The sequence below is a fragment of the Notamacropus eugenii genome, chromosome 1 (genome assembly GCF_028372415.1).
Source record: "Notamacropus eugenii isolate mMacEug1 chromosome 1, mMacEug1.pri_v2, whole genome shotgun sequence".
NCBI lineage: Eukaryota > Metazoa > Chordata > Mammalia > Diprotodontia > Macropodidae > Notamacropus > Notamacropus eugenii.
This window is the reverse complement of record NC_092872.1, coordinates 720632934-720655318: the sequence shown is the minus strand read 5'-3', so window position 1 is coordinate 720655318 and position 22385 is coordinate 720632934. Positions and strand designations below refer to the sequence as shown.

At 42.6% G+C, this 22385-nt stretch overlaps 1 protein-coding gene and 1 long non-coding RNA gene across 3 annotated transcripts in view; both read right to left on the bottom strand.

Annotated features, from left to right (window-relative positions):
- Window positions 1-22385, bottom strand: part of LOC140522166 (uncharacterized) — a 518496-nt gene that overhangs the window by 61235 nt on the left and 434876 nt on the right. The gene's annotated exons all lie outside the window — the stretch shown is intronic.
- The window catches only part of LOC140521889 (uncharacterized), a 38468-nt gene continuing 29418 nt past the window's right edge, over window positions 13336-22385 (bottom strand). For both annotated transcript variants that reach the window (XM_072637079.1, XM_072637078.1), the window contains one exon: window positions 13336-21490. In XM_072637079.1, coding sequence (XP_072493180.1) covers window positions 20166-21490 — 1325 coding nt within the window. In that variant the 3' untranslated portion in view covers window positions 13336-20165. The remainder of the gene's footprint in view (window positions 21491-22385) is intronic.

Sequence of the window (22385 nt, the reverse complement as noted above, 5' to 3'; positions counted from 1 at the left end):
TTCAGTGTGCCCTTGATGATGCCCAACTACAAGATAGTGTGCAACTGACATTAACCATTTCTGCAGGTCACACCATGGAAGATAAGCAGAGAATCCTGTCTTTCAGGTCTGCCAGGGACAGCTTTGCCAAAGAGGCAAAGGGGAGGGGGGAGAAGTCCTATGGATATGTGGGGGAAGGGTGCCAGGCATGGAAACAGGAACAAAGACAAGACCCCTACAGAACAGAGAGGAATGAATGAAGAAGTCTTAGGAGGGCAGCAATTGGGGATGAGGGATAGTTACTGATTGTGATGCCAATATGCCAGGGATTAATTCAAAGGACAGAGAACAGAGTGGTGTTCTTACTACTGTTTTCAATGTCCTGCCTATTTTTGTAAAGGAACAATCCATAGGGAGGGAATTGTCAGCCTCACAGACAATCCTCCTTGTCTATGGAAATGGCCTCTTTGGGGGTCAAGTCTGTGGACAGAGTGCACTCACCTGGGGTGGGGGTCTGCAGCTGCCAAGGGCCATTCCTTCTGGCTCCACACTCCCAGCCTGGGCCAGGTACAGCCTGAGCTGGGGAGAGAGAAGGATCCTAGGGCAGGAGGCTGGCCTATAGGAAGTTACACGAGGTGAGGCCTGCCCCCAGGACAGAGAATGAATCTTAGAGGTAGGGGTCCTGCTTGAAAAAGATGGTCCCACCATCTCCTACTACTATTCTTTCCCCTTCCTTTCTCCCATTCTTATTCGGATAATAAGGGGCAGAAGATGAGTGGGATCCCACGTAGAATAAGAGCAGTTAGAACCTCAATGGCTCCTGAATCAGAGATTTCCCTCTCACTGGGTCCAGGACATGGACAGAAAAGAGCAATCCAGCTCCTGACCTTTCCCCCACCCCCACCTAGATGAACAACAATCCTTTCAATCCCCAGCCAAAGTGGTCCCCACCCAGCCCAACCCTTCATAGTGGGTTACCTTGGAATCACCCCAGGCCCCCTTTCCTTTACCTCAGGATCACTGTAGGCGATTTGTCACCCCTCAAACCCACCCCAAATCTTCCCACCATCTTTCCTTTTTCCCTATAAAAGTCAGTTTTGACCAGACCAAATGGGCAGATTAAAAAACAAAACAATCTCACCCTCGTCTATAGGCAACAGAATAAACCTAGTGTCTGAATGAAAAATGGCTTGAGGGGCCCTGTTCCTTGGAGGCAGATCCAGGCCTTCACAAAGGCATTTCCAGGTTCATTCAAGCCTTTTAGCTTTGTTTCACTCAAGCAGGATTCCTGGGTCTCTGAGGGTAAGGTGTGAATTTTGTAAAAAGGTAACACGATCTTAAATTGGGGGGTTGAGGGGGTAGCCCCAGACTCTCGAGAAGTGATTCCGAGTCTGGAAGAGTTAGCAGGAGGAAGCTTGTCCAGGAACCAGGTAGGGGAGAGAGGATTGCCCCAGGGGCACCTGGAGCTAGACTCACCACAGGGTCAGAGGGGGAGGATGAGACCCAATGGGATGAACAGCCAGCAGGTCTATGCGGGACTGGCTCAGACCTACCTGGCACCTGCACCAACAGAGATGGCCTCCAGAAGGCAGAGATCTCAGGTCCAAGAGAAGACAGCGTGATCCGTGATCTGAGGAAAGAAGGCAGAGGGAACTCCAGTCCAAGGGTAAAAAGCAGAGAGATCTCAGCTCCAGGGAAGAAGAAAGAAATATCTCAGCACAAGTTCCAGTTTTCAGCCAGCCCATTCTGGGAGGCTCCTCCCAGCCTCTGAGGTCCCACGAAGGACCCTTTCCTCCAATCATACCCAGGGTCAGGCACTCAGGACACTTTCTTCCTCTCCTGTCTAAGCCCTGCCCTCCATCACCTGGACAGCCTTAGCCACTGGGATGACCCCTCTTCCGCCCTAGACTCCACCCAGGCCTCCAAACTCCACCCCAGAGCTCCTGTTCCACCTGGACCACCCCCCACCAGGCTGGTCATCTCTGAGAGCTCCTCCTCCCCCATCACCCTCCCACCTGATTTCTTATTGGAGGAAAGATTCAGGACCTCAGGAGTTGGGAGGAGGAGAAGAAGGTAGAGGCAAGCTGGGGAGTCCCAGCCAAACACAGCTTAGTTTGAGGATGGGGGATGCTCACCTAATATAGGCATCGTGATTAGCACATTCTCCCAGTTTGAATTAGAATGTGACCCATTTCAAGTCAGATCCCAGTAAGATAAATGGAATGTTTGAGCAGCTAAGGGCAGATCCACCCTTAATGTGAAAAAGACTTAAAATGTGGTATTTAATGTAATATATTGGGAAAGAATTTTTACAGCTAATTTTGAGGATAAAGGCCTCACTTCTAGAATAAATAGAGAAGTGAGTCAAATGTACAACAATACAAGTCATTCCCTAATTGATAAATGGTCGAAGGATATGAACAGGCAATTTTCAGAAGAAGAAATATCTATAATCCTGTGAAAAAATGCTCTAAATCACTTTTGATTAGAGAGATGCAAATCAAAACAACTCTGAGATACCACACCACACCTATCAGATTGGCAAACATGAGAGAACAGGAAGATGATAAATGTTGGAGAGGATGTGGGAGAGTTGGAACACTAAGTCATTGTTGGTGGAGCTGTGAGCTGATCCAACCATTCTGGAGAGCAGTTTAGAACTATGCACAAAGGGCTACAAAAATATGCATACGCTTTGACCCAGCAATATCGCTTCTAGGACTGTATCCCCAAGAGATCATAAAAATGGGAAAGGACCCCACATGTACAAAAATATTTATAGCAGCACTCTTGGTGCTGGCCAAAAACTGGAAATCAAAGGGATGCCCATCAATTGGGGAATGGCTGAGTAAATTATGGTGTATGAATGTAATGGAATACTATTGTACTATAAGAAATGATGAACACGAAGACTTCAGAGAGGCCTGGAAGGGCTTATGTGATCCGATGCTAAGTGAAAGGAGCAGAACCAGGAGAACTTTGTGCACAGCAAAGACCACAGTGTGTGAGAGTTTTTTCTGGTAGACTTGGAACTTCACTGCAATGCAAAGACTTAAATAAAAAATTCCTAGGGGTCTTCTAAGGCAAAATGCCCTCCACATCCAGAGAAAGAAGTATAGAAGTCAATCGCAGAATGTGGCAGATCATTTTTGTGTGTGTATTATGTTTTGGTTTGTTATATGATTTCTCCCATTCATTTTAGTTCTTCTACATAGCATGACTATAGCCAAAATGTATTTAATAGGAATGTATGTGTAGATCCTATATAGAATTGTATGCCATCCTGGGAGGGAGGGGTGAGGTGTGGGGTAGGTAGGGGAAAAGAAATCTAAGTTTTATGATAGTGATTGTAGAACACTAAAAATTTAAAAAAAATTTAAAAAAAATTTGGCATTTAAAGGAATGTGTTTGGGAGCTGAAAGAATAAGAATTCAGTGTCCCTGGATCAGAATGACCCTTTGCTCCTCCCTGAGTGTAGCCAACCTAGAGGGTCAAAGGCATCATTGGACAAAGTGGTTTTCCTATCTCAGATAATTCTAAGACAATCGGGTGAACTGATGACATTGGACTGGCAATCTTGTTTCTTGTATCAACATTGGAACATCTTTCTTGTTGTTATTGTGCTCCAAAACTTTCTCAGTTGGGGAACCATTGCATATGTGTTTTTAATTTGAAAAAAAATATATTTTTAAAGGGATATGCAATTCATTGTACCACTAGAAAACGTAATTTTCTTTTTTATCTGAATGCTGTGAATTCGTGACTTAAGGTGTAAGAGGGTGGTTATGATGTTTCCACACTGTTCTCTATTTAATTGGGTATATTCTGCTTTAAAATGTAGGGTAATTTACTCTTTGAGAAAAGTACCTAGGAGCTGGTAAAGTTTCCATTCAGGCTTTCACCTTCATTAAAAAGCCAAAACTCAGGACAAGGAGAATTAAAAGGAGTTTGTTATATATGTCAATTGATAATGTTTAATATAAAATTTTGGAATAATCTCTTTGTTCTCTCTGAAGTAAACTCAGAGGGTGCCTCCTCCTATGTCAACAAAGCCAGCCAAGGCTGACTTAACATTCCTTAAGAGACCTTTAACCTAAGACACTATCTTGAATAATGGGACATTTTCCATATCTTAATATTTGTAGACATATACTATGTTATGGCATGTTAATGGTAAAGAAAACACAGACATCTTAGGTCGTAATTTCTATTGAACTTTGTTTACCCTTTCCTATGTCAGTTATCTGTTTAGGGCAGGAAGCCTGCCACTTACTAGTGGTGGGATTTCTTTCTTTATCACCGAGACATATGTTTACCCAGCTGGAATCCCAAGCCCTGACCAACATTACTTTGTTAATTGTCTTGTCTTACTAAATTTATGATTTGTTCAACTAGGAGAGTTCCTTTCTCACAGCAAAATGTATATAAGCCAGAAGATTTCTGCACTGGGTAGCCAGAACATTTCTGGCTCCATAATGCATTATGTTACCATTGTCTTTAATAGGGAATTGATCAATTAATTAATTAAATCATAAAATGTATGCATTTAGCCTGTTGCCTTTTCTTAACAAAGTTTTCAGGTCAACACAATGTAGAAACATATTGAGGAGTTGATCACCTTAGTTGAGCAAAGAACTCAAGATGGAACCAGCTTTTATTGATATACTCCCACAGTAGGATGAAAGGAGAGTGGAAGGGGATAAACAGAAGAAATGGAAACCAATATTTTCCATTTTAGCCCAGATAGAATTTGATCCCTGGGGTTTAAGTCGGTAAACCAGGACAAGGTCAAAGCAGAAAAAGGGTCAGTCCCATGGCCCTGGCATTACAGTTGGTGGAGACCAGGAATAGGGGCAAAGAGGAAGGCAGGACTTTGAGTTTCTGGCCATCAGAGTTGAATGGAGGAACAGAATGATCCTGGGACCTCAGGACTGAGACACAGAGTGGTCCTTGAACCTTCCCAGAAAAGGGTTGACCCACTAAGGCTCTTGGGGCTTCTTCTGCTTTCCACATACTGTACCTTTCTAGGCAAGTTCTGCCTTGGACTCCTCCTCCTGCTAGACCTCCTGGTTGAAAGAAGTAACCCTTTCAGTTGGTGCTGACCCAGAGGCCTGACTATTCTGACTGGGGAGATCTCTCAACCAGCCCAACCCTTATCCCCTGGCTGAGACTTCCTGGTTAATTTTATGCCACACCCTCTCAATCTCTTTGAGAAAACCCATAGGTCTCCCTTCCTGTCCTGGTATTCTAAGAAGGCACAAAGGGCTTAGCAAATGCTGCTTAACTACCTAACTAATCAAGCAGCTACAATTTTCTTTAGACTAGTATAAGTAACTGTGCTAAAGGCCTTTGTAACAGACCTTTCTAATTATAACTTTAAATTCACATTTTTTGGGTTGGTTTTTTTTTTGGCTTTTGCTAAAAATATACCTTTCAACAAAAGCAGAAATGTGCAAATCAATCTTTGTGGCAAGTGTCTCTGAAAAAGATCTCATTTCTCAAATACGTAGAGAAGTGAGTCAAATTTACAAGAAGTCATTCCCATGTTGGTAAATGGTCAAAGGACATGAACAGGCAGTTTTCAGATGAAGAACTCAATATCATCCATGGGCACATGAAGAAATGCTCTAAATCACTTCTGATGAAAGAAATCCAAATAAAAACATTTCTGAGGTACCACCTCACCCCTATCAGATGGTCTAATATAACTAAAAAAAAGGAAAATGATCAATGTCGGGTAGAATGTGAGAAAAGTGAAATACTAGTACACTGTTGGTAGAGTTGTGAATTGATCCAACACTGTTGGAGAACGATTTGAAATTATTTCTGAAGGCAACCAACCTGTGCACACACTTTGATCCAGCAATAACACTACTAGGACTGTATTCCAAGGAGATCACAAAAAAAGGAAAAGGACATGCATATGGCAAAATCTTTAGAGCAACCCTTTTTGTGGTTGGCAAAATATTGGAAATTTAGATGTCCATCAACTGGGGAATGGCTAAACATGCTGCGGCATGTAAATGTAATGGAATACTTTTATGCAATAAGATGTGATGAACAGTCAGATTTCAGAAAAACCTGGAAAGATTTGTATAAACTGATGCAAAGTGAAATGAGCAGAACCAGGAAAACACTGTACGCACTGTCAGCAAAATTGTGTGATTTCCAATGATGAATGTCAGCTCTTCTCAGCAACGCAGTGATCTAAGGCAACTACAAAGGACCCCAGAAGGAAAATCCTGTCCACAGGCAGATGAAGGACTCATGGACTCTGAGTGCAGATCCAAAAATACTTCTTGCACTTACTTTATTCTATTTTTTTGTATTTTTTCCCCTTTGATCTGTTCTTTCTTTCACAACTGTGATTAATATGGAAATATGTTTTACATGATAGCACTTATACAACCTATATCAAATGGCTTCCCATTTTAGGAAGAGTGGAGGGCATGAAGGAGAGACAGAAATGTGGAACTCAAATTCTGGTAAAATAAAATGCTGAAAATAGTCTGGATGTATAATTGGTGAAAACTATTATGAAATTGTTAATGTGTCTAAAATTAATTAATATAATAATATTAATAATAAAATAATTTTATATACACACACATGTATCTGTCTCTACATCTGTCTATATGAATGTGTATGTATATGTATATGTGTGTATGTACACAAACACAAACATACACATACCTACACATGCAAATATGCCTTTCTCTGCCTCTGTTCTCCAACCTGATCTTACCCAAAATTTCTTTGTAAACCTGCCTACAAGACCTCAAAGTATGAGTCATGTAGCTCAGGAGGACAGACTGTCTCTGTGTCCTCTGTGGAACTCTGAGATACATACTTTTGTCTAGAGAGTGTCACGCTATTGAGTGGATAAATAAACCACAGTTTACTGCCTGTCCGTAACCTATGCTCCCTTATTCTGGCTGTCCCTAGCAAGGATCCTGAGGAAATGCTCCCAACAGGATCTAATGAGATAATAATTGTATGGTGCCTGGCAGACAGCAGACACCATAAAAGCAGCCTCAAACCTCCATTCTCTTACACTTTGGTCCTCTTCTCCTCTCTGAGCAGGGGGACTGGCCTCCTGGCTGACCCTTGACCTTCCTTTGTCTGTGCCTTTCCAATGGCTGTCTCTCATCCTCTCCCTTCACCTGAGCCTCCTGGCTTCCTTCACATCTCATCTAAAATCTCACCTTCAGAAAACAAGCTTTTCCAGGTTAGGAAAGTGCCAGAGGCTTCCCTCTCAGGTGCCTCCCATCCATACTGTAGAGAGCTGGTGTGGACACAGCTGATGAGATGTTTCCTCCCAATTAGACTGTGAACACATGGAGGGCAGGGGAGGTTATTTTTTTAACCTTTCTCTGCATCCCCAGGGGGTTAGCACAGTGCTTGGCAAGGAGCAGTCAATTCCTAAGAGATTATTGACTTCAACTAAAAAATGGTAAATAAGGGGGATTCAGAGAGACCTGGGGAGATGTGTGGTCTGTGGCAGGAGGAAAGGAGCAGAAGCAGGAGGACAATTTGTGCTCTGCTGACAGCACTGCAGAGGCCAACCTGTGTCTAACAGGATGAAGCTCCCTTGGCTCTCTTAGATTCCATCTTTGATGATGCTGGTCTGCTCTGTGGATGGACTGCCCTGCCCTGGGATGAGCATTTCTGACTCCCAGCATCCATTCTCTCTGGCTCCAAACTTTGGTCATCTGTAGACTGAGCTACACAGGGATAAGACAAGGATGGTAGAGCAGGGAGCTTTGTCCTTGCCTTTTTTTCCTAGGCTGGATGCTGACCTGCTCCAAATTACAGAAAATGAAGTCTCACAGGAGTCACCTGGTATTGCCCTCAGGGGAAAGAGCCCTACCAACATCTGAGGACAGCAGGGAGGGTCAGGCTTGGAAGACAGTTTTCCTTGGACAGGAAAAGGACTTGCCACCCACTCTAATTCCTTCCCTTTGGCCTTATACCCCTCCTCCATACTCCCACAGAGACCCAAGAGGCAGAAGGGGCTTGAGACCCCAGATGGGATGAGACCAATCAGAACCTCAGTGACTCCAGACTGAGAGCTGTGCCTCAATCAGATACTGTGGGGGAGATATGGGGGTCAGACAACTGTGACACAATGACAAAACTAGAGATGGCACCTGAGGAAATTTGAGATATGGCAGGGAGCCTGGAGAAGTAGCAGGGGAAGCCCTGGGAGCCAGGACCAGGAGGAAAGTCTGGTCCTGGCATAGCTGGAGGAGACTCACCAAGAAGTCAGAGGGGGAAGAAGAAGTCCTATACAAGTGGTAGCCAGTAGAAGTGAGGAATGGGGAGGGGTCCTAGTTCAGACCTACCTGGCACCTGCCTGTGCCGAGATGGCTCCCAGGAGGCAAGGCTCTCTCAGCTTCTAGTGCTTCTGCTTCCAGTCAGCCAGCTCAGGGTAGGTCCTCCTGATCCCAAGAATCCCACCCTGCCCTGCCCTGCCCTCCACCTTCTAGAATGACCTCTCTTTTTCCCTGTCCTTTTCCTAGGCTTCCAATGTTCACCCCAGGGACAGAATTCCTAGAGGGCTACCACATACAAGCCAGATCATCTCTCAGAGCTCCCCTACACCATTGCTCTACCACCTTTCTCCCTCCATCCCTCACTCTGCACCAAAGGAATAGCCATTTCACTTACAAATTACAGTATCTCTTCGTCTCATTTTTACGGAAGAATCAACTAAAAATCAAGGATCTTCTTAAGAGTCTCCCAGGACTGAGAAGACGATTCTCTGGACTGAATGTGAGTAGTTTCATGCAGGGTACATTTTTGCTACTAAAACCCATCTTTCAAAATATCTATAATTGCCCAGAGATATCAAATGGCCGTGGATTAGGAAACACAGTAGTCTCAAAAAAAGACAAATTATACTTTAGCTAAAACAATGGAGAGAAATCCAGGGATCTTAAGATTGGCAGACATCAACAGCCAATGGGTCAAACTCCGTGAAATTCCAAATTCATCTTTCCAAAATATTTCACCCTGTTTATTGCCTACTTCAGTGTATTCCATCACAACTCACCTCATTCCACAGTGTTCTTCTAAACTCCTTCATTGAAAGTCTCACTGGAGTCAGTGAAGGTCATTCTCAATTGTGATGGTCCTATGCTCTGAGGGGTCAAATCAAGTTTCCTAAGGAATGACAGAAAAAGAAATGTAATCTTCATTTTAGGCCTATAGGGAACTCTCCAGGTAAGGGAACTGTTGGATGAACAGTAAAGTATAAGGCTCTATATCGTGGCACCAAGCCCCTATTGAGCAGATGGTTAGAAGAGGACATAGTGAGCCAATGTCTGTATTAAAGCAGGGAGCAGCATCCAGGGGAACCAGCCCTGCCTCTTTGCCTAACATTCTTCCTCTTAACTCAGTCCATGAGGTTCTATCATTGGATCTACCTGACAGTTGGAAGATGGAGATGGGGAGATTTCTCAATGGAAGAAGTTTTACTGAATGTCACACTTGACAGCCTGATGATCTGAGGTTTGAAGGTGAGACTCAAAATATTGCCCTTCTTTTGCATTTACAAAGTCAGTGAAAGGAATTTCCATGAAGAATCACATACAGGTACAGAGAATGCAATTTCCCTGCCTGTGGAGGTTGTGGCTGAGCAGGAGATGTCACTCCCAGTGAATATAAGGGACACTTATACACACACGAGCTATCTGAAACACATTTCTAGGGAAGGAAGCTTTCTTCCATAAAGTAGTACCAGTCTTTGGGGTGTCTAGGTCTAGATGATGGGATATTGGACTGGTTAATGGATGGTCAACTGGTGGAAAATCATTGGGCTGCTGGAGCCTCAGCCCTCTACCCCCATTTCAGCCTCCTGCTGTGATGGTACCTTCAGACTTAAGTCTCCTCCTTCCTAATTTTTGCTGCTTCCTTCACTCTTCCTCATTCCGTCATTCTTATTTGGTAATTTAGAAAAAGTTTTCATTTTAGTGAACCAGTAGACAAAGTGGCAGTTCCTCCCAGGCCTCTGAAAGTATCTATATATCAAATGAGGGTCTCCAGTCCTTCAACAGCTAACCATAGAACTCCTCATGTGGCTGGAACATGGAAGGTGCTTAATGAAACTTTATGGACAGACTGATTGATCAAATTAGAATGGTTTCTTTGGGTTCCTAGGATAAAATACAAAGCACTCTGTCATCTGAAGTCTTTGCCATCAAGCTCAGCATCCCTTTCCAGGCAAATTATGTGATACATTCCTTTATTTCTTCTACAATCCAAACTAAAGAATTTTCTTGCTCTTCATCACAAATGATATTTCACCTCCTATCTCCACACCTTTGTGACTGTCCCTTATTCCTGAAAAGCAGTCTATGCATCTCTTCCTCCGAGAAAGCATATTATTCTTTAAAGCTGAGCTCAAGGGCCTCCTCTTAGAGGAAATCTGCTTTCCCTGGCTGCATATGGCTCACTTTCCATATCAACTATTTTCCATATCAACCTTTCTTAAGGCCTTCCCTGGTTTCATTTCATATAAGAAAACTCTTACATGTAAGAAAATTCATGCAAAGAAATTCAATGTAAGCAAATGCTTATACTTCATGCAAGTCTACTCCTGGGACTGGGTCCATGAGAGTGAAGGAAAGAATCTGGGAACAGGATGGGGAGGATGGGGACTCAAGACCCTATTGCGATGAATCTAGGGGTTGAGCCAATCTCCTCTTCTTTTCAGTGACAAAGCCTGACTAGAAAGTCTTGTAGTAGTGCTGAACCCATTTGTGTGTTCTTGGTCCTAAAGGGAATGTACATGGCCTTGGGCCATCATACCACCAAGAGATATCTTGGGGCAGAGAGTAGAATCAGAGACACTTCACAGAGATAGCCAGTGAATGGGTGTGACCCTACCACCAGCTGTCTAAGGAAGTCTCAACATGCCTGCTGGGAGGTCCACTCCAAACCTCCTGGTACACACATTACTCTTAGCCCATAAGGCTATTGATCTCCAGATAAAGGAAATGATGAGTCTTTCACTAGGCAGTGGTTGGGTGAGTCAGAGCATTTACCTTGGCATTTGGTCAGGCCCAGATCATAAAGAAGCCTGCCCTGTGAGCCCAGTCTGGCCAGGATGGGAGAAGAGGTAATCTAGTCTATATCATGGCAGCCAGATGGCTCAGTGGATGGAGTGCTGGGCCTGGAATCCAAAAGACTCATATTCCTGAGTTCAGTTCTTACCTTCAACACTTGCTAGCTATGTGAGCATGGACAAATCACTTAACCCTATTTGCCTCAGTTTCTTCATCTCTGAAATGAGCTGGAGGAGGAAATGGCAAACCACTCTAGGACATTTCCCAAGAAAATCCCAAGTGGGGTCACAAAGAGTCAGACACAACTGAACATTGGCAACCAACAGTTTTCTATCATTTGCTACAGAGAACTAGAGCAAAGCCTACTCACCATAAACTTAGGCTCCAAACAAGAAAAAAAAAACAACATTATGTGGAGGCAAAGACATCAAGTGAACTACAAGTGTCACTATTTCCACCATTTGGATTTTCCCCTTTGTTTCCCAGGGGGCTGTGCTACATTCACTCTGTCTTGGGCTGTGCAGACAGTGTTTGTGATTGACAAGGTTTTGTTAGAAGGAGGGGACCTATAAGCCCTGGGAGATGTGAGCCTGCCCAGAGGGCAGGGCCTTCTCTGACTTGGGGAGTACAGAGGAAGCTGCTCTGAGCTGAATCCCCTGAACAGCCTGGGAAGGTTTTTGTTCAGGGCTGAAGCACTGCGGGAATGGGGAGAACCTAAGCTGCAGACAGTAATAATCTGCAGCATCCTCAGTGTCCAGGCTGCTGCACATGACAGTGAAATCTGTGTCAGACCCACTGCCACTGAACTGGGCAGGCAATGCCAATTGCCGGTAGCAATTGATGCCAATGCTGTAGCATAGTAGATGAGGAACGTGGGGGTTGGCCAGGCTTCTGCTGGTACCAATTAAAGTAGACAATACCAAATTTATTAAGCTCTCACTGGCCTTGCAGCTGATGGTGACTCTCTCCTGGAAATGTAGACAAGGATCCTGTCACCATAATGGCTCCTTGGAAATCTAGGAAATGAACAAAAGTAGCAGATAGAAATAAGTCAATGTCCAAGTCAAAGTGTAGAAAGAAGAAGATTTTCTGGAAACTTCTAAAATTGCAAGCAACTTGCAAGTAGTTTTATTGACTGTCAACATGAGACAGAAACCATCTTTCCCATAGACCTCCCAATGTTTGTAACCTGGTGCTGGTCATGCTGGTCTACCCCCATCTGCTTCTGTGGAGCCTAAGCTTGCTCACCCACTGGATTGAGGGGCCATCGAGTCTTTAATCCCTTGTAACCTGTGATCTTCTAAACCCTTCACTGCTCTGCTGGGTCTCCCTCTGAGCCCAGAGCACCAGTAACCAGAGGAGCTGCCATTGGGAGAACATTCTGGCCTTTAGACACCTACAGAGAGAGCACTCAGAGCCCTGGGAGGGCAGGAAGGAAGAAGGAAGCTTTGGTATCCTGAGCAGAGCCCATTACAGCTCCCTTGGGGCTCCACATGCCAAATAGTCCCAGGGCTGGAAAGAGCCTCACCTCAGGGACCCAGTAAGCCACCCTGAGTCACACTGGCTGAGACTGTCTTTTATGTCCCCAACTCTGTTACATCAAGAGCAAAGGCAAGCTCATGTTTAGTACTGGTACTACTTGTTTGGGTAAATGAAGACAGGCTTCTCTGTGTGTCCCTGGACAGGATTCCCCATAACCATGAGAGAGGTCCAACCCTTGGCAGGTGGCAGAGACAGTAGAAGCTCACAGCTTATAGGCTTAAGAGGTGCCTCAACTGTCCCAGCTCCTGACCCTGCCCCACTACCTCCCTCTGCTGGAGAAGGTGTGAACTCAAGGAGGCAGTGAGGAGGGTGAGGTTCATGGACAGATCCTAGCCTGGGTCCCTGGGAAAAGCCCAGCAGAGGCTCTTGCCTAGGGAAATGGGTTTCGTCAGTCCCTAGATGACATTACTGTATTTGTTCTGAGCATTGAGGAAACAAAGGTTATATCTGCCCTTGTCCCCATTCTCCCATTCTAGACTTGCCATGAAGGTGAGGACCCTTTCTGTGATCCATCCCATACCCTGTTTGTGACTCTTTCCAGAGGTGTGGATCTGTGTCAATCTGTGTGCCAATGTGAGGACATGAAAGTGAGAATGACTGAGTAAGAGACACACTGGAGAGTAACTGATTTCTGGATAATCAATTCTGTCCTGGGGGATTAAAAGAGCCTCCTGTTTGGCATCCCAGCCCCCAGCCTCTTTTCTTTCATCAGCCAACAGTGAATAAACACACGAACAAGCAGTCATGCTTTTTAAAAATATTTTACTTTTTCCAATTACATCTAACAGATATTTTAAACTTTTTTTTTTGAATTTCTGAGTTCCAAATTTTCTGCCTCCCACTCCTTTTCTCTCATTGAGAAGCCAAGCAATCTGACATACATGACGCATGTGCAGTCAGGCAAATCCAGTTCCAGATTAGTCGTGTTGTAAAAGAAGACACAGACCAAAATACCCAAAGAAAAGTAAAGAATAAAGAAGTTTGCTTTAACCTGCATTGGAAATTCATCAGGTCAAAGGACATTTAAAAAAGATGGGGAAAAAAACAATGCTAAGTGCTTGGGACAAAAATGAAAAAGTGGAATGCTTCATGCTCCAGAGGGGTTCATAATCTAAGGTAGGATGTGATAATAATAATATTAATTACTATTATTATATGGGTGACATTTTTGATTGCCCTCATGTTGGCAAAGTACATTGAAATTTTATCTCCTTTTAGCCTTAGAATGGCACTAAAAGGGAGGTGCTACTAAAAAGTAGCACTAATGGAGGGACTGACCATTTTACAGATGAGGAAACTGACACAGTCAGAGTTGAAGTGACATCAAGTAAATCTCTGAGGCAAGATTTGAACTTAGTTCTTCTGAATCCAGGCCCTGCTCTCCTTGCACTGCACCACCTTGCTGTCTGCAGTGTATCTATAGAGGCATTGATTCATCCAGACGTGATTTGTTGTGAGCAATTCCCATACACAAACATCAACCTGTGGATCTTAGAAGCTTCTCTATAAAGCAGAGTCCTGAGGAGTTGTGTTTAGCACTCAGAGGCTAAGTTGAAGAACACAGCCAGCATGGGTGAGAATCAGGATTGGATGCTGGGTTTCTTGACTCTCAGGTCACCTCCCTACCCCTCATTCACTGTGGCCTCATCTTTATCACATGTGTTTATATCATTAATATCTGTATTTGTATCATCTGTCTATATTACCTATCTGTCTTCTGTACCTTCCATGTCTATATCTGCCTATGCTGGGAGAGGAAATGGGGACAGAGAGAGAAGAGGGAGGACTGAGGATCCTTCCATTTACTTTGAGGAAAACAGTCCTGAGAACACCAAGGATATTTGGGGAAAGAGTGTAAGCTTTGGGATGTGACCTGGCTGAGTGTCAGCTCTCCCCCTAAGCAGCTGTGTGACTGTGATGAGATGACTAAGCCTCTCTGAGTAGTCCAAATGATGGCAGAAAAAACGTTTGTAAGAGTAAAAGAATCTCTGAGTGTGAAGGGTTTGTTGAAGGCATCTAATGTAACACTCTCTGAGGTATGAGTGCTCACACGGGATTTATGTAATGAATAAATATACAGAAGAGGAACTGAAGGATGATGGTTCAGCCTAGAAAGAAAGGGAAGAGAAATAAGAATGAGCTTAAGGAATTTTCCTTAGAAGAAAGAGTATAATAAAAGAAAAGAATCAAAAGTCATAGAGGAAAAGGGATCGTGAATGAAAGACTTGACTTCAAGAGAGAAAAGAAGGGGTCAAAGGGGGCATTATATAACTAAATAAAGAAGGAAGAGATAAAGAAATCAGAAAATAAAACTCTAAAAACAGGGACATGGTGGACAACTAGGAGAGAAGGTGGAGGCTGAGGTGAAAAGAGCCAGTGGGAAGAGAGTTGGGTTAAAATAGATAGAAGAAAGCTAATTATCTGGATAAAGCAGTGCCTAAGAGTGGAAGAGGAAAACAGCCAGAAAACTGAATTCAGAAAAAAAATACACCAAGACACAAATGCTGCTTAATGAATGTGAAGAAAATCCCTGAGACCCTTCTGACTGGGTCCACTCCAAACTGATGCTCCACAAACTCACTGGGGGCTATAGTGCTATGAGGCAATGTTTTACACCTTTGTTAACTCACTATCTCACTTAGCATCTTTGTTCTTCAGGATGTTTTCATCCTTCAGACTTTCAGTAGCTCAGTCACCCATGCTTTCTCAGTTGAGAACCTGCCCTCATATTCTCCTGAAGAAAATGGAAGTCACTCTCAGAGAGCTCCCTGTTCTTTTCTCCTCATCTCCCATTTCCAGGCACCTTCTTCCACTGTCTCCTCCTTCACCCTGCCTGACCCATAATGAGGAAGCCCTGCTCATGTCAAAGTCAACCTGTCAACATTCCTAAGTGACCCCATTCCATTCTCTCTCTTTCAGCAGATGACACCTCCTATCATCAGAATCCTCTCATTTATGTTCAGCCTCTCCCTGCTTCCTGATTGTTTCCCTCCAGCTTACAAGTCAACAAAAATATCCAGCCTATCCCTGTTACACGCTGTCCTAGAAACTCACCCATGGCTGGTAGGAGGCATACTGCAACACACTCAGGTGCACACACAGGAAGCCTGAGGCAGACAATGAGGCCTTTTCAATCCCAGAACCAGAGACTGAAAAGGCAATGACTGGGGTGGGCCATTCAACTTTGCTCCTTGGCCCTGCCTAGGTCATAGGGAGCCCAGCTCTGTGAGGTGAAGGGGAGCAGGTCTTGAGAAAAAGAAATTTAGTTTTTGTCCTTGCTGCAGAGAACTGGAATGGAGACTCCACCAAAGGAAACTGGGTTTGCAACAAGAGAAAATACGTCAAGGCAAAGACTTGATGTGGATTTGAAAGGTCAGCAGATCTCCAGCATATCCCCTTTTTGTCTCCCAGGGATCTATGCTGAGTTCCCTCTGCCTTGTTGGTTGTGTTTGTCCTTTGTTTTTCAAGAGGACTAGGACATCAGGGAAATGATGACATGACTTGCAATTGACTTTGATTTGAGAGAGGGAAGGCTGTGCAAGGTCACCAGCCTCACTTCTCCTTCCAGAGCCATCTGGGACAAGTTGCCAGATATTCATCCAGATGACTGGACGTGACCCAGGATGCAATGGGAGACCCTGGCCATTTTAGGCCAAGGTCTTTTCAAGTTCCTCACTTTGAGTGAGATAGTGCCCCTTCACTGAATAGGTCTCTTGAAGAAGTGAGACAAGGGATAGCCCCTTTAATTAGAAAAAGAAGAAAAAAATCAAACTTCGAGAGGAAAACCCTCACAATTGCTGGGCAAAAGAGAAACAGTTACTATTGACATTCACTCTAAGCCAAGGTGGCCCAAAATATACGGAAGGAAGGAAAGTAAGGAAAGGAAAAGGAAACAAATGAAAAGAGGAGAAAAGGAAAAGAAAGGAAAGGAAAGAGGAAAGGAAAGAAGAAGAAAAAGGAAAGAAAAAGAAAAAGGAAAGGAATTTAGCCACTAAACCCCAAGTTAACTGGTCAGCTTGCAGTCATCAAAATTCACCTTCCTTTGGAGAGGAGAAGGACCCAGCCACTTGAGGAACTCAGTTCATCCTCTCCCACTCCCTCTTCCTCTTCTCCACTCTGCTTTCACTGTAGAGAGGGAGAAATTCTTATATCCTAGTCAGGGCCTGTGAAAACTCCCTTGAGGCTCCAAATGCAAAAGAGAACCAGGACTCATATGAGGCTCATCTCAGGGGCCAATAAAGTAGATGAAGACATTCTGGCTAAATCTACCTAAAACCATCAGCAAGCCTTTTGTAGAATGGGGATAAGCTACAAGCATTTCCAGTAAGACTGGGGAGGAAATAAGGATGTGCATTATCAACACTGCTGTCAATATGGTGCCAGAAATGGTAGGTTTAGCAATAAGAGAAGAAAAAGGAACTGAAGCAATTAAAATAGGCAAAGAAGAAACTAATCTATCACTCTTGGTAGATGATGTGATGATATACTTGCAGAATCCTACAGAATCTAGTAAAAAAACTACTTGAAATAATAAGGAACTTTAGCAGAGTTGCAGGATATAACATAAACCCATATATATCACCAGCATTTCTATATATTATTAACAAAGCCCAAGAGCAAGTGATAGAAACAAAAATTACATTTAAAGTTACTGTAGACATTGCAAAATATCTGAGAGTGAACATGCCAAAACAAACCCAGGAAATACATGGACACAATTACAGAACACTTTTCACACAAATAAAGTCAGATCTAAATATCTGGAAAACATCAGTTGCTTCAGGGCAGCCTGAATTAGGACAATAAAAATGACAGTTCTACTTAAATTAATTTACTTATTCAATGTCATACCAATGAAACTATGAAAAACGTATTTTGTACAGCTGGAAAAAATAACATCAAAATTCATCTGGAAGAACAAAAGGTCCAGAATATCAAGAATGAATAGGATAAAAAAAAATGCTAGGGAAGGTGGACTAGCCAAGCGAGATCATAAGTTGTATTATAAAGCGGTATCATCAAGACTACTTGTATTGGCTAAGAAATAGAGGGGTACATCTTGTGCACATTAGGTACACAAGACACGGTACTGAATGTTTACAGCAACTTCTGTTTGATAAACCCAAAGATCCCATCTCACAAAAGAATTCATCACTTGACAAAAACTGATGGGAAAACTAGAAAATAGTATGGCAGAAACTGGAAACAGACCAGTGTCTGACACTATATACCAAAATAAAGTCCAAAAGGGTACATGGTTTAGGTATAAAGGGTGATACTGTAAGCAAATTAGGGGAGCAAGGAATAGTTTGTCTGCCAGATTTATGGTGAATGGAGGAATTTATGTCCAAACCAGAGACAGAGAACATTATGAAATGCAAAATGGATAATTTCGATTACACTAAATTGAAAAGTTTTTGCACAGACAAAGCCCATGCAACCAAGCTAAGGAGGGAAGCAGAAAAAGAAAGAATTTTTACAACTGATGTCTCTGATAAAGGCCTCATTTTAAAGTGTATAGAAAACTGAGTCAAATTTGCAAGAATCCAAGTCATTCCCCAGTTGATTAAGGGTCAAAGGATATGAACAGGAAATTTTCAAAGAATTAAAACTATCTACAGTCACATTAAAAAAATTCTTAATATTGTACAGGAAGCAACAAGTAAATATATCCTGAAGAAAAAGAACAAAGCAAAATGGCTGTTTGATGAGGCCTTACAAATAGCTGAGGAATGAAGGAATGGGAAATGAAAAGGGGAGATTTCCTCAAATGAATTCATAATTTGTGAGAATATCAAGAAGAATTATGGTTTTCTTAAATGACAAAGGCAAAGGAACAGAAGAAAACAATTGAATGGGAAAGGCAAGAGTCCTTTTCAAGAAAAATTGAGCTATCAAGGGAGTATTTCCTGAAAATATGGGCATGAGGACTTCTGGAGCCAAGATGGCAAGCTGAGGCAATCACTTGTCTATGCTCTTCCAAATTCCCTTTAAAACAACCCTGCAATAATGGCTCTGAACCAATTTTGGAGCAGTGAACTACATTAGCAGCCTAGGACAACTTGAGGGCTAAGGAGAAAAGGTCCCTCACTACAGTGGGAGAGTGCAGTAAAGTGAGGAAGCCAGTGGCAGGCTTCATCCTAGGGGGTCATGGCATATTTTAGGGAAGTCATGAGCAACTTTGGGGTTTCTGAGATAAATTCAGTTTCTTTCTAGGGCTTCATGCACTATATGAAATATACAACGTCTAGTGAGGTCTGTGCTCCAGGGAAAGACCAACACCCATTAATTAAATTCTTAAGTCTTATCTCCAGGAAGATTTCTCCAATGGACACAAGCAAAAATATTTATGAGACTCAGGTGATGAGTTTCCTACCATTACTGCTTTTATAAGACTTCCCTGTAGTGTGAAGAATGTGATGCCTGGTGACCTGCCTCTTCCAGGAAAAGGCTGATCCTCACTGAGCACATTCCTAAATTTTCTCTCCACTAGGAATCCTGGATGTAAAGGAAGAGATGATCTCTGGCTGCAGACCTTCCCTGAGTCCAGGCAGGGCTTGTTCATGAGGTGAAATTTCTGGTGTCTAACAAGTTCAATAGTCCATCTGAATGTTTTTCCCCATTCATTACAGGAATATGGTTTCTATCTCAGGTGAATTCTGATGGAAAATAAGGAATGATGTTAGCCTTAATACTTTTCATATTGATTATATTAATGAGATATGTCCTCTAGAATGGATTCTCTGATGTGAGAGAAAAGAATATTTCTCCCATATAAAGAAACAACTACTGAAGGAGAATTAAACTTTTCTCCTATTTCCTCATTCAGAAATTTGCCACTGCAAGTGATTCAGCCAGTCTTTGAAGGGCAGGGCTGATGAGCAGATGAAATCTTGGGCAAGATTTATTCAACTGGGAAAATTTAGATATGACCAAAATTTAAAGAGATTTTATTCTAAGTGGACTCTGGCTCATTGTATTTTGGTAAACCAAGTCTGAGGGGAAGTGGCCCTCTCTGATCCAGATTGCCCCAGGCAATGGTGATTTGGATAGAAATAAGTCTCTTTGTCCAAAACTGAGTGAAGATTCATGTCTCCCCACTGAGTCCCTCATTAGAATAAGTCAAAATCTCATTATAATACTCCTTCTGACTAAGGTTTAATTAATCAAGATTGACTTAGGCCTGTAGGTTAACTCTCACTTGTCTAAGGGCATATAAATGTTGAAAGTCTCCATGATTCATTTTTGGTCTGTAAGAGATAGTTAAATGACCCTTGTTTTATTAATTATTAATTGCTCATAATTAAAGGATTACCCAGAAATTATGTCTCTTCAACTTTGCTTTCAGCAGAATTGTATGGTAATGTGATAATGTATATAAAAGGTTTTAAGACATCGTGTATCTCTCCACTGTGGATTCTGTTATGTGCAGCAAGTAGGGAGTTTAGTTCTGAAAGCTTTTCCACATTGACTAAATGCATAAGGTTTCTCTGCAGTGTGGACTCTGCGATGTACAGCAAGAGTGGAGCTGTAACCGAAAGCCTTTCCACATTCATTGCATTCATAAGGTTTCTCTCAAGTGTGGATTCTCTGATGTAGAATAAGTTTGACGTTTTGTGTGAAAGCTTTTCCACATTGATTGCATTCATAAGGTTTCTCTCCAGTGTGGACTCTCTGGTGTACAGCAAGATGGCACTTTCTTCTGAAAGTCTTTCCACATTGATTACATTCATAAGGTTTCTGTCCAGTGTGGATTTTCTGATGTGAAGTAAGAGTGGAGCTTTCTCTGAAAGACTTTCCACATTGATTACATTCATAGGGTTTCTCTCCAGTGTGGATCCTCTGATGTGCAGCTAGACTGCAGTTGTCTCTGAAAGCCTTTCCACATTGATTGCATTCATAAGGTTTCTCTCCAGTGTGGACTCTCCGATGCAGAGCAAGAGCGGAACTAGAACTGAAAACTTTTCCACATTCATTACATTCATAAGGCTTTTCTCCCGTGTGTATTCTCTGGTGTACAGCAAGACTGGAGCTCTGCCTGAAAGCCTTTCCACACTGATTACATTCATAAGGTTTCTCTCCAGTGTGGATTCTGTGGTGCACAGTAAGTTGGGAGTTTTGTCTAAAAAGCTTTCCACATTGATTACATTCATAAGGTTTCTCTCCAGTGTGGATTCTCTGATGTGAGGCAAGAGTGGAGCTGTATCCGAAAGACTTTCCACATTGATTACATTCATAAGTTTTGTCTCCAGTGTGGATAATCTGATGTGCAGCAAGACTGGAGCTCCTTGTGAAAGTCTTTCCACATTGATTACATTCATATGGTTTCTCCCTCGTGTGAATCTTCTGATGTACAGTAAGGTGACCTTTAAATCTGAATCCATTTCCACAATGACTACATTCACAAGACTTCTCACCATTGCGGATTCTCTGATGATGAGTAAGACTGGAGCTCTGTGGGAATGCCTTTCCAAGTTTGGTATACCCATAAGGTTGCTCTCTAGTCTCCATGCTCTGATGTACAGCAAGACTAGAGCTGCAATTCCCAGTCTTTCCACGCTGATTACATTTGTGGGGTTTCCTCTCACTGTGAATACTGTGAGGAGAAAGGAAGAATGAGTGTTCACTAAAAGGTACACCACATTCATGAGACTCATGTGGTTTCTCTCCAGTATGAATTTTTTGACAGTATTTCAGGGATGGCTGTTGACTCATGTTTGTCCCATAATGATGATAACCATAAGGTTTTTCTCCTGTGTGGATTCTGTCATTTATAGCACAAATTTCTCTCCCAGTGATGTCACAGGGACTATCACTCATGAGGTTTTCTTCGTGTGTTTCCTTCACAGAAATCCTTTGCTTTTCAGTAGTCTCTTTCATTCCAGGTCTAATCATTCCTTCTGCAAAAAACAGACAGTAAAACATATACACAGAGACACATGTACACAGATATATAATTAGAAACCTTTCCCTCCATTGCAAGAAAATAAACTGATCTACATGATCCTTCCCAAGGTGAAGAAAAAAGTGATAAAAGACAGAAACATGATTGTCTTAAAATGCTATTAGCTCAAATTTGCAGGATAACTTGACTTACAAAGAGCTTCACAGAGAAACATATTGGGTCTGCAGAAACACCTGTGAAACAGGCAGACCTAGCATTCTTATTACAACGTCTAGTCAGGACATGAGCTCAGAATTACTGAGTGACCTGAAAAGTATCCCTGCAGGTTGACACTAGACCACCAACCCTGAAAGTGGGCATGATCTTTTCATGGAACTAGATGGCCCTTCTCCATGGCACTTACTTTTGTTCTACATTTTTTGAGAAAAAAATGTTTTATTTTTGTATGCTTGACTTTTCTCTCCCTCCCTTTGGGTCTTCTTATTCTCCAAAGCACAAAAATATTGAAATCAGGTCAATTCATAAGCCTAGAATGGGTTTTTAAGTTGAAGGGAAAAGAAGAGTCAATCATTGCAGGTGGCAAGCTTAACTGTTGCCTTATTGTAAGAAACTGCCATGGCAACTGCCAGCCTTGAGCAATCACAACTCTGATAAGCCAACAGCCAGCAACACTGGACCAGAGAACACAACAGAAAGAAGATTAGGACTCACTGCAGACTGGGATATAGGTAGCTTTTATTACCAATGACATATTTCCAAATTAAAATATGTCCTTTTAAAAAGCTAAATAGTATTGTGCATGTAATAGACAACAGTTTATCAGAAACATAACTTTTATATGCACTGACAAAAAAAGGTCAGGTGACTCGCTTGCAATATTTGCCTTACCA